The sequence below is a fragment of the Dermochelys coriacea genome, chromosome 3 (genome assembly GCF_009764565.3).
Source record: "Dermochelys coriacea isolate rDerCor1 chromosome 3, rDerCor1.pri.v4, whole genome shotgun sequence".
NCBI classification, from domain to species: domain Eukaryota; kingdom Metazoa; phylum Chordata; order Testudines; family Dermochelyidae; genus Dermochelys; species Dermochelys coriacea.
Window position 1 is genome coordinate 86,316,787 of NC_050070.1, and position 15,154 is coordinate 86,331,940.

At 42.0% G+C, this 15,154-nt stretch overlaps 1 protein-coding gene across 2 annotated transcripts in view; it reads left to right on the top strand.

The window, feature by feature from the left end:
• The window catches only part of SLC16A10 (solute carrier family 16 member 10), a 166,170-nt gene that overhangs the window by 97,987 nt on the left and 53,029 nt on the right, over nucleotides 1-15,154 (top strand). For both annotated transcript variants that reach the window (XM_038395398.2, XM_038395397.2), the window contains exon 2: nucleotides 9,018-9,162. In XM_038395398.2, coding sequence (XP_038251326.1) covers nucleotides 9,018-9,162 — 145 coding nt within the window. The remainder of the gene's footprint in view (nucleotides 1-9,017; nucleotides 9,163-15,154) is intronic.

A 15,154-nucleotide genomic window follows, 5' to 3' on the forward strand; every position in this document is an offset into this window, starting at 1 on the left:
GGTTTAAGTAGGATTTTGAACAGTGAAACTAGCCCCTGGCTCAGTAGAGCAACTGCTGATATGCCGGTTCCCATATACGTTTGTGGCACACCCTATTTCTTTCCCAGCTGCAGATTAGTTTCAAAAGAACGATACTTATAAGCCTTCCTCTCTCCCTCCATGTTCCAAATTGCAATCAACCTTATGAACACTGCTGGAGAGTTGCTTTTCTCCTTTGGCAGTCAGAACATTTTGTGTATAAATGTGAACGCAGTCATATGTAGAAGTTAGTTAGTATGCTGTATACATACCTGTGATATTCTGGTTCTATTCTAGCGCTGTTCTGTGCAGGAAGAGAGCCAGTAGCCAGGAGAAATGTTGTTTTTAATTACATAAACCATCTCATAAAATTTCCATTAGTCTTGCTAGCAGCATTTGTAATTTTTTCACACTCCAGCATATGTATGTTTGGGATGTTTATTGTGACTTGTATTTGAAACCGCAGACAATTATGTGGCAGGGGCAGTATAGTGAGTAAAGTTTTTGGGCAGGGCCAGTGCAAGACTTGATACATTTTCATTTGGGCAAAAATAAATTGAGAATTCCATGAATGATTGAATTAAATGTGTGTTGTCTTTTTTTTAAATATCCATTCCTGTAGATGGTCAGGACGTTACACTCAGGCTTGTCTGTCTTAAGCTAAATAAACTAATATGCTGTGGACATTCTGTACTCTGTTTAAAATGTCTTAAATTTATTTTGAGGCTAAGTTTCTTCAAAAAGGATAAAGTCAATAATTTGTCATTCAATTGCTATACTTACCTGTCAAACTCGATTCTTTTTGACTTGGGGAAAAAAATTTTGGTACAAAAAGCACCCCAAAAATACCTTTGTAGTTTTTCTATAAGATACGAGGGGCCTGTGATGTTAGTGTATTAAGCCTCTCAATACCACTTTGAGATAGGGTAAGTAGTATTCCGTGGTTTACAGATGGAGGAAACTGAGGGACAGGAGGTTAAATTATTTGTACAAAAGTCTCAGCAATTATTTGGCAGAACTGAGAATAAAATCCAAGTCCCCTGACTCCCAATTGCGCACTTTAGACACAAAGCCATTTTTTTCTTTTTCATAACAGGTGATTTAAAAAAAAAAGTAACTCACAATAGGCATGACAATTTCAGACTAAATAGACTTTTTTTTTTGTTATGAAAATTGATTTTCAATAAGTCTTGGAACACTGGAGAAGTTCCAGAAGATTGATAATTTTGTACCAGTATTTAAAAAGGTTAAAGAGCATGACCTGTGTTAGTTATAGGTCTCAGAGTAGCAGTCGTGTTAGTCTGTATTCGCAAAAAGAAAAGGAGTACTTGTGGCACCTTAGAGACTAACAAATTTATTTGAGCATAAGCTTTCGTGAGCTACACTTCACTTCATCGGATGCATTTGGTGGAAAATACAGAGGGGAGATTTATATACACACACAGAGAACATGAAACAATGGATTTTATCATACACACTGTAAGGAGAGTGATCACTTAAGATGAGCCATCAGCAGCGGGGGGGGGGGGAGGAAAACCTTTCATGGTGACAAGCAAGGTAGGCTATTTCCAGCAGTTAACAAGAACATCTGAGGAACAGTGGGGGGTGGGGTGGGGGGAGAGAAATAACATGGGGAAATAGTTTTACTTTGTGTAATGAGTCATCCATTCCCAGTCTCTATTCAAGCCTAAATTAATTGTATCCAGTTTGCAAATTAATTCCAATTCAGCAGTCTCTCGTTGGAGTCTGTTTTTGAAGTTTTTTTGTTGAAGGATAGCCACCACAGGTCTGTAATCGAGTGACCGGAGAGACTGAAGTGTTTTCCGACTGGTTTTTGAATGTTATAATTCTTGACGTCTGATTTGTGTCCATTTATTCTTTTACGTAGAGACTGTCCAGTTTGACCAATGTACATGGCAGAGGGGCATTGCTGGCACATGATGGCATATATCACATTGGTAGATGTGCAGGTGAACGAGCCTCTGATAGTGTGGCTGATGTGATTAGGCCCTATGATGGTGTCCCCTGAATAGATACGTGGACAGAGTTGGCAACAGGCTTTGTTGCAAGGATAGGTTCCTGGGTTAGTGGTTCTGTTATGTGGTGTGTGGTTGCTGGTGAGTATTTGCTTCAGATTGGGGGGCTGTCTGTAAGCAAGGACTGGCCTGTCACTCTGTGAGAGTGATGGGTCGTCCTTCAGGATAAGTTGTAGATCCTTGATGATGCGTTGGAGAGGTTTTAGTTGAGGGCTGAAGGTGATGGCTAGTGGCGTTCTGTTATTTTCTTTGTTGGGCCTGTCCTGTAGTAGGTGACTTCTGGGTACTCTTCTGGCTCTGTCAATCTGTTTCTTCACTTCAGCAGGTGGGTATTGTAGTTGTAAGAATGCATGATAGAGATCTTGTAGGTGTTTGTCTCTGTCTGAGGGGTTGGAGCAAATGCGGTTATATCGTAGAGCTTGGCTGTAGACAATGGATCGTGTGGTATGATCTGGATGAAAGCTAGAGGCATGTAGGTAGGAATAGCGGTCAGTAGGTTTCCGATATAGGGTGGTGTTTATGTGACCATCGCTTATTAGCACAGTAGTGTCCAGGAAGTGGCTCTCTTGTGTGGACTGGACCAGGCTGAGGTTGATGGTGGGATGGAAATTGTTGAAATCATGGTGGAATTCCTCAAGGGCTTCTTTTCTATGGGTCCAGATGATGAAGATGTCATCAATGTAGCGCAAGTAGAGTAGGGGCATTAGGGGACGAAAGCTGAGGAAGCGTTGTTCTAAGTCAGCCATAAAAATGTTAGCATACTGTGGGGCCATGCGGGTACCCATTGCAGTGCCGCTGATTTGAAGGTCTACATTGTCCCCAAATGTGAAATAGTTATGGGTGAGGACAAAGTCACAAAGTTCAGCCACCAGGTTAGCCGTGACATTATCGGGGACACTGTTCCGGACGGCTTGTAGTCCATCTTTGTGTGGAATGTTGGTGTAGAGGGCTTCTACATCCATAGTGGCTAGGATGGTGTTTTTAGGAAGATCACCAATGGATTGTAGTTTCCTCAAGAAGTCAGTGGTGTCTTGAAGATAGCTGGGAGTGCTGGTAACGAAGGGCCTGAGGAGGGAGTCTACATAGCCAGACAATCCTGCTGTCAGGGTGCCAATGCCTGAGATGATGGGGCGTCCAGGATTTCCAAGTTTATGGATCTTGGGTAGCAGATAGAATACCCCAGGTTGGGGTTCTAGGGGTGTGTCTGTGCGGATTTGTTCTTGTGCTTTTTCAGGAAGTTTCTTGATCAAATGCTGTAGTTTCTTTTGGTAACTCTCAGTGGGATCAGAGGGTAATGGCTTGTAGAAAGTGGTGTTGGAGAGCTGCCTAGTAGCCAGAAACAGCAGACTGGACTTCTACATAGAGTGCTTCCACCGAAGTGCACGGGCTGAAATTGTGGAAAAGCAGCATCACTTGCCCCATAACCTCAGCCGTGCAGAACACAATGCCATCCACAGCCTCAGAAACAACTGTGACATCATAATCAAAAAGGCTGACAAAGGAGGTGCTGTCGTCATCATGAATAGGTCGGAGTATGAACAAGAGGCTACTAGGCAGCTCTCCAACACCACTTTCTACAAGCCATTATCCTCTGATCCCTTTTCTTTTTAGTTATAGGTCTGTCAGTTGTTCATCAATGCCAGGGAAGATAATGGAGTGGTTGTGATAGGACTTGATTAATAAAGAATTAATTAATGCCAATCAACATGTGTTTATGGCAAATAGATCCTTTCAAACTTTCTTTTTTTGATGAGATTACAAGTTTGGTTGATAGAGGTGATAGTGTTGATTGATGTAACATACTTTTTGACTTCTGCAAGGCATTTGACTTCTGCAAGGCATTTGACTTGGTACTGAAAGAATGGGTGTGTTTCTAGTATTGTCTCAGAGGGACTGGTTCTTGGACCTATGCTAGTTAACATTTTTATCAATGACTGGAAGAAAATATAAAATCATTTCTGATAAAGTTTGCAGATGACACACAAATTGGAGGAGTGGTAAATTAATGAAAAGGACAGGTCACCATTACAGAGCGATCTGGGTCACATGGTAAGCTGGACAGAAGCAAACAAAATATGTGTTTTATTACAGCTAAATTTACACACTTAGGAATAAAATGTCCTGGGAACCCATGACTCTGAAAAAGATTTGGCAATGGTGATGAATATCAATTGAATATTAGCTCTCAGTGTGATGCTGTGGCCAAAAGGGATAATGTGATCTTGGATGCTTAAACAGGGATATCTTGAATAGGAGTAAAGAGGTTATTTTACCTCTGTATTTGGCACTGGTGGAACTGTTGCTGTAATACTGTGTCCAGTTCAGGTTCCCACAATTCAAGAAGTATAGTGATCTATTGTAGAGGGTTCAGAGAAGAGCCATGAGAATCATTAAAGGATTAGAAAACATTTCTTATAGTGATAAAGTGAAGGAGCATAATCTATTTAGTTTAACAGAGAGAGGATTAAAGGGAGGCTTGATTAGTCTACAAATATCTGTATGGGGAAGAAATATTTGATGATGGTCTCTTCAGTCTAACAGAGAAAGGTTTGACAGGATCCAATGTCTGGTATTTGAAGCCAGACAAATTGACTGGAAATTTAGTAAATTTTTAATAGTGAGAGTAATTAACCATTGGAACAGTTTACCAAGGGTAATGGTAGATTCTCCATCACTGACAATGTTTAAACCAAATTGGATATTTTTCTAAAAAATAGGCTATAGAAATTATTTTGAGGAAGTTCTGTGGCCTGTATTATCACATTGATCACAATGATTATCTGTATGATCACAATGGTCCCTTCTGATCTTAGAATCTACAAATAAAACTGGTTTGTGGCTTTTGACATGCAACATGCCTTCTTTCACATATCTGTTCACCTGTATGCAGTGTTGTTGTAGCCATCTTGGCCCCAGGACATTGGGGAGACAGGTGGGTAAGGTAATATTTTCTACTGGACCAATTTCTGTAAGAATTCTGTGTAGCTTGAAAGCTTTCATTGCTCACCAACAAAAGCTGGTCCGATTGAAAAATATTACTCCACCCACTTTGTCTTTCTAATATTTTGTCACTTGACATACAGAAAATACCTGAGATTCCTAGTGGGAGCATCTCACTATTACAAGTACAGTTTCTTGATCTAAACTTTTTTGAGACTTATTCATTCGGTTAACTTATTTTCTCTAGTTTTGCACCACCTTCTACTTCTAGGCAGAACTGAAAGAGAAAGTGTGCTGAAATACCATGAGAATAACCTTTGTCATGGTAACTGTGGTTCAAGCAGAAACAGGAAGTACTCTGTCTTATGTGATGTTCCTGTTCTCTTGATTTGTTCATGCCATTTTGCAAATCAGATGTTTGAGTAAGCATCTTAACCAAACCTTTTGAAATGTTCCCATCTCTAAGTGTCTGACATTGTTACTGAGCTACCACAAAACAGTAATTAACATATATTAATAAACTAGTGGTCTCAACCTGAGCTCCTTGTCCACATGTAAAAACATTGTCTCCTTATACTCTTCAACTCCAGTTTTCATCCCATGGTCATGTAGGTGTTTCCCATGTGTCTGGAGGACACCACCATAGAACACATTTTAGATGTTCAACAGCATGCAGGAGGCGCTGGAGGGGGAAGGAGAGGAGCAGGGGCAGGAAGAGGTGGAGGGAGAGGGGGTGTACTTCGGAGAGGGGGCGGAGGGGGAGCAGAAAGAGGCAGGGCTGGGTGGGGCTTTGGGTGAAGGGGTGGAGTGGGGTGGGGCTAGGGTACAGCGGGGGTCGAGCACCCCTGAGAACTCAGTCAGTGCCTCTGGTTCCAAACATTTCAGACCCTTTTATTCTAGAACAGGGTTTGAGACCTGATCATGTGAGGTGACTTCATTGCTCTCTTGGAGGAGAAAATCACAAATTAAAGAAGAAGCATGGGGCTGAGAGTGAACTAAGAAAGTTACCTTGGAAGAAAGTCAAGCAATTAAATTTGAATGCTGGATGATCTCTTGGGGGGAAAATTGCAAAAAGTGTTTGTAGGTCAATTGCATTACTGGTGCAGGTAGCTCCCAATTTTACTTAACATATTAAATTTACCCAGATTTCAATTTCTGCTGCTGTTAAGGTTCATGTTGAAATATTAACTCTAGAGGACTGGAGAAGGGCAAGCTTAATGCCTGTCTTTAAAAGGGGAACAAAGTGGACCTGGGGAATTATAGGCCAGTCAGCCTAATTTTGATACCTGGAAAGATGCTTGAACAATTACTAAATAATAGCAGATAGCAGATGACAGAACGAGGAGTAATGGTCTCAAGTTGCAATGGGGGAGGTTTAGATTGGATATTAGGAAAAACTTTTTCACTAAGAGGGTGGTGAAACACTGGAATGCGTTACCTAGGGAGGTGGTAGAATCTCCTTCCTTAGAGGTTTTTAAGGTCAGGCTTGACAAAGCCCTGGCTAGGATGATTTAACTGGGACTTGGTCCTGCTTTGAGCAGGGGGTTGGACTAGATGACCTTCTGGGGTCCCTTCCAACCCTGATATTCTATGATTCTATGATTCTATAATCAATTTGTAAGCACCTAGAAAATAGTAGGTAGATAGATAACGGCCAACGATTTGTCAAGAATAAATCGTGCAAATTTCTTTCTTTGACAGATTTATTGGCCTACTCCAGAGGTCCCCAAAGTGTGAGGTGTACCCCCCCTGGGTGTGTGTGGAAGAACATCTAGGGGGCATGGCGGGGCATGGGCCAGTCCCCACAGGGGGCAGGGAAGGAGCGCTCCCTGCCCCCAGCTCTGCTCTGGTCCCATCCCCAGATCTGTTCTGGACCTGCCCCCAGCTGTGTCCCCGGCTCCTGTCCCTGACCCTAACCTCCGCATAACTCTGCTCCTGGCCTGGGGCCAAGGCTTGGGGCAAGGCTGGGAACAGAGCCTCACCTTGCTGCAGGCCCGGCTGCTTGCTCCACTCTTGTCCTCAGCCTCGGTCCCATTCCCAGACCCACCCCCAGCTGCAGTCCCAGCCTTGGCCATCCTTATCCCAGTACGTGTCCCCCGTCCCCGTCCCCCCACAGTCACGGCCCCGCTCCTGGCCCCAGCTCTGGGGATGGGGAAGGGGGCGCAGATGGGTAAAGGGGCTGTGACCCTCTAAAGTTTGGGGACTGCTGGTCTCGTGGATAGGGGGAAGCAGTAATGTGTTTTATCTTGATTTTCATAAGGCTTGTGGCACAATCCCACATGACGTTTTCCTAAACTAGGGAAATGTAGTCTAGATGAAAATACTATAAAGTACCCACCCTAACTGGTTGAAAGACAGGACTCAAAGAGTAATTGTCAATGGTTTGCTGTCAGACTGCAAGGGCATATCTAGTGTGGCGCTGCAGGGGTCTGTTCTGGGGCTGGTACAGTTAAATATTTTCATTAATGACTTGGATATTGAGGTGGAGAATATGCTTCTAAAATTTACAGATGACACCCAGCCTGGAGGGGTTGCAAGCACTTTGGAGGGCTGGATTAGACTTCAAAACAATCCTGATAAATTAGAGAATTGGTCTGAATTCAATAAAATGAAATTAAGTGAAGTGCAAAGTACTTCACTTGGGAAGGAAAAATCAAATGCACAACTACAAAATGGAGAACTGCCTAGGCAGTAGTACGGCTGACTAGGATCTGGGGGTTATAGTAGATCTTCACCTGTTTAATATGAGCAAACAACATGATGTGGTTTCTAAAAAGGCTAATATCTTGCTGAGACACAAGGTGGGTGAGGTAGTATCTTTTATTGAACCAACTTCTGTTAATGAGAGAGACAAGCTTTCGAGCTTACAGAGCTCTTCTTCAGGTCTTCGGTATCATTCTGAGCTGTATTAACAGGAGTGTTGTATGCAAGACCTGGGAAGTAGTTTTCCTCCGAACTTGGCACTAGTAAGGCCTCAGCTGGAGTATTGTGTCCAATTTTGGGCACCAGACTTTAAGAAAGATGTGAACAAATTGGTGGGAGTCCAGAGGAGAGCAACACAAATGATAAAAGTTTAGAAAACCTGACATATGAGGAAAAGTTAAAAAACTGGGTATGTTTAGTTTTGAGAAAAGAAGACAAAAGAAGGCCTTGCCAACAGTCTTCAAATATGTTAAGGACTGTTACCAAGGGGATGGTGATCAATTTTTTTCCATGTCCACTGAAGGAAGTACAAGCGAAAATCAGCTTAATCTGTAGCAAGGAACATTCAGGTTAGAAAAATTCCTTATAGTAGAAATAGTTAAGTACTGAAACAGGTTGCAGATTGTAGAATCCCCATAACTGGAAGTTTTTTAAGGAGAGGTTAGATAAACACTGACAGAGATGATCTAGGTGTTTGTTGGCCTTCCTCAGGGTGGGTGGCTGGGTGGTAGTAGTGGTGGTAGTCTAGATGACCTCTTGACACAGGCGTCAACTTTTCCTTTTTGCCGGGGGTGCTCAACCCCTGCTTTGCCATGACGCCCTGCCCCCATTCTGCCCCTCCCCTCAAGGCCCCACCCTTGTCCTGCCTCTTCCTGCCCCCATTCCAGTCCCTCCGCAAGGTTCCTGCTCAACCGCCTCTCTTCACCCTCCCCTAAGTCCCTCCGTGAGCCGCCAAACAGCTGTTTGGCAGCAGCACTCCCTATCAGCTTCTTTGGTGGCGGCGCAGTCCCCATCAGCTGCTGGGTAGTGGTGGCGGTGCCCCTGCCATCAGCTGATGAGCGGGGACAAGGAACAGCTATGGCTGGTGGGTGCTGAGCATCTACTATTTTTTCCATAGGTGCTCCAGCCCGGAGCACCCACAGAATTGAGCCTATGTTTCTTGAGGTCTCTTCCAGTGCTATATTTCTATGATTCTATTTTTACCATATGCTTCCATGTTGTTTCCATTAAAACAAAACTATTACAATCTGTTCTTACATCATATAATTGAAAGCTTGAATCAATCTCCTATTCTTAATAACAACCCTGTATTTTCTACAGCTTGGGTGAGTTCCCTGTCCATGGGAATGATTTTCTTCTGCTCTCCCATAGTCAGTGTATTCACAGACATATTTGGTTGTCGAATAATAGCCGTTGTTGGAGCTGCAGTGGGGTTTGTTGGACTTCTTTTAAGCTCTTTTGTAAGGTAAGAATTCTGCTTTCTTTTGATAATTATATTTATAGCTATTTATAACTATATCTTGCTATAGTCATTGTCATAAATGAATATTTTATACTCAGTCATGTGTAACCTGTGTCGATTCAGTGTGTTGCTTGTCCTCCTCAAGTAGTGGCTATGCTAAACAGAGGTTCATGAGTTTGCTGCTGGCTTTGAACCAGCAAAGCTGGATCTTTTAGGTCATGCAATAGAAGCTCATGCTTTAAGATCCAGAGGTCCCAATTTCACTTCTCACTGCCAATGACCCAACTAGAGCCATAGTGTTATATATACACAGTCTGTAATGTTTATTAACTCTACTAGCAGGGTGCAAGGTAACTACTTTTGTTCTTTCATAAAACTACGTTGTTTGACATTATCAGACATAAATCTTCCTCCTTTTACACGGCCATTTAAATTTGTAAATACTACCAAATAAATTAAAGCAATGTTGTTGAAACATTTAAGTAAATTAAAAAAGCCTGGAAACTTTTGTTTTAAGGTTCTGCAATTAACTTTAACTCTTATCCTGTATCAACTCATCCTATATCCACAAACTTCCTTTCTCTCAATCATTAAGTCTAATCTATAATTTTTCTGTTAACTCCAAAACTTTACCTCATATGTTAAATTTAACAGATTCAAGTAACTCCTCATTTCAGCCACAGACCCTCCCTCAGACTACCTGATGTTTGTGGCAAAACATGTGAATATCTTTACCAGTATAGACCTTTTAATACTTATACAGTACTTTTCATATTAAACATTTTACCAACATTAACGTATAGTACAGAAGCAATTCTGTTCCCTATCATTCCTTTGTGAAAGGGTTAACCAATCCTACTCCATCCACCCTCTGTGGCTCTAGAAAGCTCATTGTATTTACATCATCCATTTTCCCTTTGACTCTAAGACCTTCTCTCCCCCAGCCACCGACACACATACTTTTATCCCTCCTCACATTGCTTGCTGATGCCAAAATGACATGATCGCCAGAATATGTTGAGGCACATACATAGAATCTATTAGTTTTCATTCCTATGCAGTGTAGTTGTAACTGTGTCTGTCCCAGTATATTGTCTCTTAGAGAGACAAGGTGGGTGAGGACAGTAATATTATTGGTCCAATAAAAGAGATTACCTCACCTTGTCTCTTTTTCACTTGTTAACAGATACGAAAAGTTTGTAGAGTTGTAATATTTACACCAGTTCTTCATTAAATGAAGGTGAAGGGAATACACAGAGTCAGTTAAGGTTGTTTTTAGAAACTGCGGGCTGCTGTCAACTTAAAAATTACATTTTAAAATAAATTTTTTATTTTCTATTGAAAACATTTCAGAAATATCAGTGACGTTTGTTTTCAAATTGGATTTATTTTTCTAAAGTTTTACAACCTGTTTTCATACAATGAATTGCAAAAAATTGAAGAACATTTGGCACATGGTATTTATGTAAATTAGCACAAGCATATCTTGTATCATGTTCGTGAACTGGAATGGAACCTGCATGTACTCAAGGTCTCCTTAATCTCCACACATGGTGCCCCTCACAATACCATATGGTGCTCCAACAAACCAGTCATGAAGGACTTCTCTTCTGCAGAAGGGGCCTTTGATTCACTCCGAATCTCATTCCCCTGAAGCAATGATACGATCTAGTGCAATGTTTCTCAAACTTGCGTCTGTGGACCCCTGCGGGTCACTGAGGGTACTCTGGGAGGTCCACGGGCCCCACTGATCACTCCCTCTATCTCCCAGAGGCTACTGAAGCCAAACCGGGAGATTTTTAGGCACTAAAAGTCCGGCAAGGCTAAGGCAGGCTCCCTGCCTACCCTGGCTCCACACCACACCTGGAAGTTGCTGACACATCCCTGCAGCCCCTGGGGGGGAGCCAGTGGGTCTCTGTGTGCTGCCCCTGCCCTGCGTGCCGACTCCTCAGCTCCCATTGGCTGGTAACGGTGGCCAGTGGGAGCTGCGAAGGCGGATGCCTTAATTATCCTGACTCCACCACCACCTAAACAGGTAGGGAAACATTCAAGAGCCAGATTGCAGGAGGAGCTTGATACATCAGTGATACCATGTGCTCTCTGACACTTGCAGGAGGGGCATACTCTTATTGGCTATGCTCTTTGTGCTTCTAGGCTGGTGATTATATATGTTCTGGGAATGTTTACTACTTTAATAACAAAAACAAAAGATCCCCTTCAGTTTAAAATAAACAACTAAACACACAGTTTCCCAAGTCAGTTAACTAATAAATTAAGCTGTCAGTGTTCCTTAAGATCCAAATGTTTAGTTTAACATATTTTATTAGATATTCTGGGGAAGATTTTCAAAGGTCTCATTCCCACTGAAAGTCAATGGGAATGAGGTGCTGTGGCCCATGTCTTTGTAAATCTTCCCTCAATAGTGTATGTATTTGATATGTATTCCTAATCATAATTCCATTTAATTAAGCATTTTTGGGTCCAGGAATGCGTTGTTACTTTCCTCTGAAACCAGATACAATTCCTCTCTGTATTCTCTTGGTATCCATTGTGATTTAAAGATGGAAGAGGCAGGTGGAAGGAAGTGAATTTTGAAAGATATTGAATTAGCTTATTGGAACTTTGCTTTAATACTGTTCTTCAGTCTGTAAAATGACGTACGCCTATGATCTAATCAAAAAGTAGATGACGGTATAGTTTAGATGTAGAAAAGTACAGTATGTATTTGCTCTAAAAATAAACTTCATGCAGCCTTTAAATGTGGCTATGATTGTGTTACATCTGTTATTTTTAATATGAAACATATCCATTAAGAGGCAAAGATGTAGAAAGTGTGCATGTAGGAGAAATGTTTTACTATATGTATGCTGTGTGCAATTAACTCTTTCAAAGGAATCTAATTTATCTAGGGAGGTGGTAGAATCTCCTCCCTTAGAAGTTTTTAAGGTCAGGCTTGACAAAGCCATGGTTGGGATGATTTAGTTGGGGATTGGTCCTGCTTTGAGCAGGGGGTTGGACTAGATGACCTCCTGAGGTCCCTTCCAACCCTGATATTCTATGATTCTAATGCTGGAGATATGATTTACCATTTACAAAAGTGGTTCTGGTTTGTCATCATCAGATTATACCCTTTTCTGATGCTTATTAGTTTCTCTTTAATTATTTTCTCAGTTATTTTTCACTGATTGATGGTCATAAAAGCTAATAGGTCTTACTTGTTTACTATTTTGTCTTATTTTGCTGCTGTTGGTCCCCTTTCGTACAATATGGGTCATAAATTGATCTGCAGAGCTTAGAGCAGCAAACTTCTTATGCAGGTAGTACAATGTGCAAATACCGCCCCCACACACATTCTCTCTCTCTCTCTCTCTCTCTCTCGCTCTCTCCCCTCCCCCGCCCCCAAACCTCAGGTACACTATTAGTCAAAAATAATTTTCTGAGAAGTTCTGCAGTTCCATAGAATGTTTACAGAGGTATATACTCTGGCAAGAAGGAGGTGACACAGGCAGCTTTCTGTCCTACGATGAAAAACAGCTCAGTGTTTATGCACTGATTATAGTATTTGGAAAAAAACTCCTAGCTACTGTTAGAATGAACCTACTTATTAGTAAAGACTTAAAATATATTTTTAACTGCTAAAATTTTGTTCAGAAATGGAACCCAACTAGGGTTGTGTACAATGGGATTATAGAGCTATGCAAATGATCACATAATTTACCTGTTTTAGCCAATATGCTAAATATATCCACAAAACGGAGTCTTCAAGTAGTGTCCCTATGGATGCTCCATTCTAGATGTGCTTGCTTTGATCATAGATTTTTCAGAGCAATGTCTGTTCAGTCTGGGCATGCAAGTTACTCAGTCTTGTGCTCTGAGCTCTTGTGATATAGCACTTCCTTGGCAAACTGCCCTCAGTTCCTTCTCAATTGCCTCGGCTTGAGACAGAGCCTTAGCAGTTTTCCTCGCTGAGTTTTACCTCAACTGTGTCCTCTTAGCTCTTTTAATAGTTAGTTTATTATAGTTGTTCTTAGTGGTATTTAGTGTTTAGTACTTAGTAATTTTAGTTGTAGTAGCTTTAAAAAACAAAACAAAACACCTTTTTATATATAGCTAATGGATAAACTCCAAGGAGGGGAGAAATTTTCTTTACTGGAAGGGCATGCCCAGTTTCCCCAGTTTCAAATGTTGCCTGTTGTGCTGGGAGGTAACCTGGTGAATGATGAATGCTCCCAGTGCATCTGTTGCCTCAGGGAATCTCATATTTCCCAAAAGTGCCACTTCTGTTTGGCATTAAAATCTAGAGCCAGAAAAAATAGGGAGATCAAACTTCAATTTCTCATGATGGACAGCTCACTGTGCCCTGCCTCTGACACTGGGCAGGAGACTTCCTCCCCCAGTTCCCTGGTCTCCAGGTAAATTCACTGCTTCCACTATCTCCACATCGTACTCCTTGAGGGCATCTAAGAGGAAGACCCAAAATTCCTCTCATAAGACTTCCAAAGACTGTCTCTCAAGCTCTCCATAGCACTCCACTGCCATAGAGTGATTACAAGAGGAGGATTCTGATGAAGATCTTTTCTCAGTCTCCCCAATATCTGTGCAATGCTCTCCTCTCCATTATATAGAGGTTCTTTTCCAGAGGTCTCTGAGGAGATTGGTATCACTCATGAGAGGTGTTTATAACCACCATTTCACTGGTATGAACACCCATGGATGCCTCCACTCATGCCATATGCACCACCTCCTCAGTCATACTGGGATCATTGGATGACTTATTGCCAGCAATTCTCTAGGGCCTTGAGCACCATCTGTCACAGAGATAGACAACCTTCATCACCCTCCCTTTCTAGGAAACTGGAATCTCGGGAAGAAATCTTTGTGGAACAGGAAGCTAGGGCTGATGAAGCTGTCTCTCCACTGGCCAGCATCTCTTCTTCAACCCTGCTGTAGCAGTTATGCCACCTCCTCCATCCCTGGCAAACAACTGCAAGTAGTTTCAGGACCTTGTCAAGAGACAAGGAGGTCAAAGAATCACATCATAAGCTGCTTGACATCCTTCAGACAGCTTCATCTCCCTGCTTTACCTTTCCTGTTAATGATGCTCTACTGGACCCTGCAAAGGTTATCTAGCACACTCCAGCCACAATTCTATCTACATGCAAGAGAGCAGATAAGAAATATTACGTTCTGTCTATGAACTCCAAATTTTTATTCTCTCATCCCTCTCCTAACTCTTTGGTGATTGATGTAGTTAACGAACATGAGAGGCAGTAAATTCGCATCCTGTAACAAGGATCATAAGTGCGTGGACCTGTTTTGTAGAAAATCGTATTCATCAGTTACTTTACAATTCAGAATAGTCAACTGCCAAGCTTTACTGGTGAAATTCAATCATACAAATTACACCAAGCAGACCTCATTTATTGAGCATCTGCGAGCAGAACATAGAGAGCAATTCCAGGCAATTATTGAAGAAGGCCAGCTGCTTGCCAGAACATCTCTGCAAATCTTCCTTGATGCTGTTGATACTGCTGCCCACTTGATTTCCCATTGGTTTTATGAGGAGGGCCTTCAGGCTCCAGCTTTTCAGGATTTCCAAAGGAGGTCCACAGTACAGTCGAGGACCTCCCCTTTGATGGTACTAAACTATTTGCTGATGACATAGACAAGTCTCTGCACATGTTAAAGGACTCCAGGGCTACTTTAGGTTCTCTTGGGATATATACACCTGCCCACAAGAGAAAGTTTTTTGTAAATCCCAGATGGCCCAGAGATTTTGTCCCACCCAATCTCGATCGCCCAAAAATCATACTAACCACAATGCAAGACACGGAGGTTCTAGAGAAGAAAACCTTTTGACCTTGCAGCTTTCCATCTCCAAGCACCATTCTTACCAGCTCAATCTATTCACCTACCTTCCTCTGTTCGGCGACTGCCTTTACTACTTACAGTGGGCTTGGGAGTCCATCACTATGGACAAGTGGGTTTTGGAGAT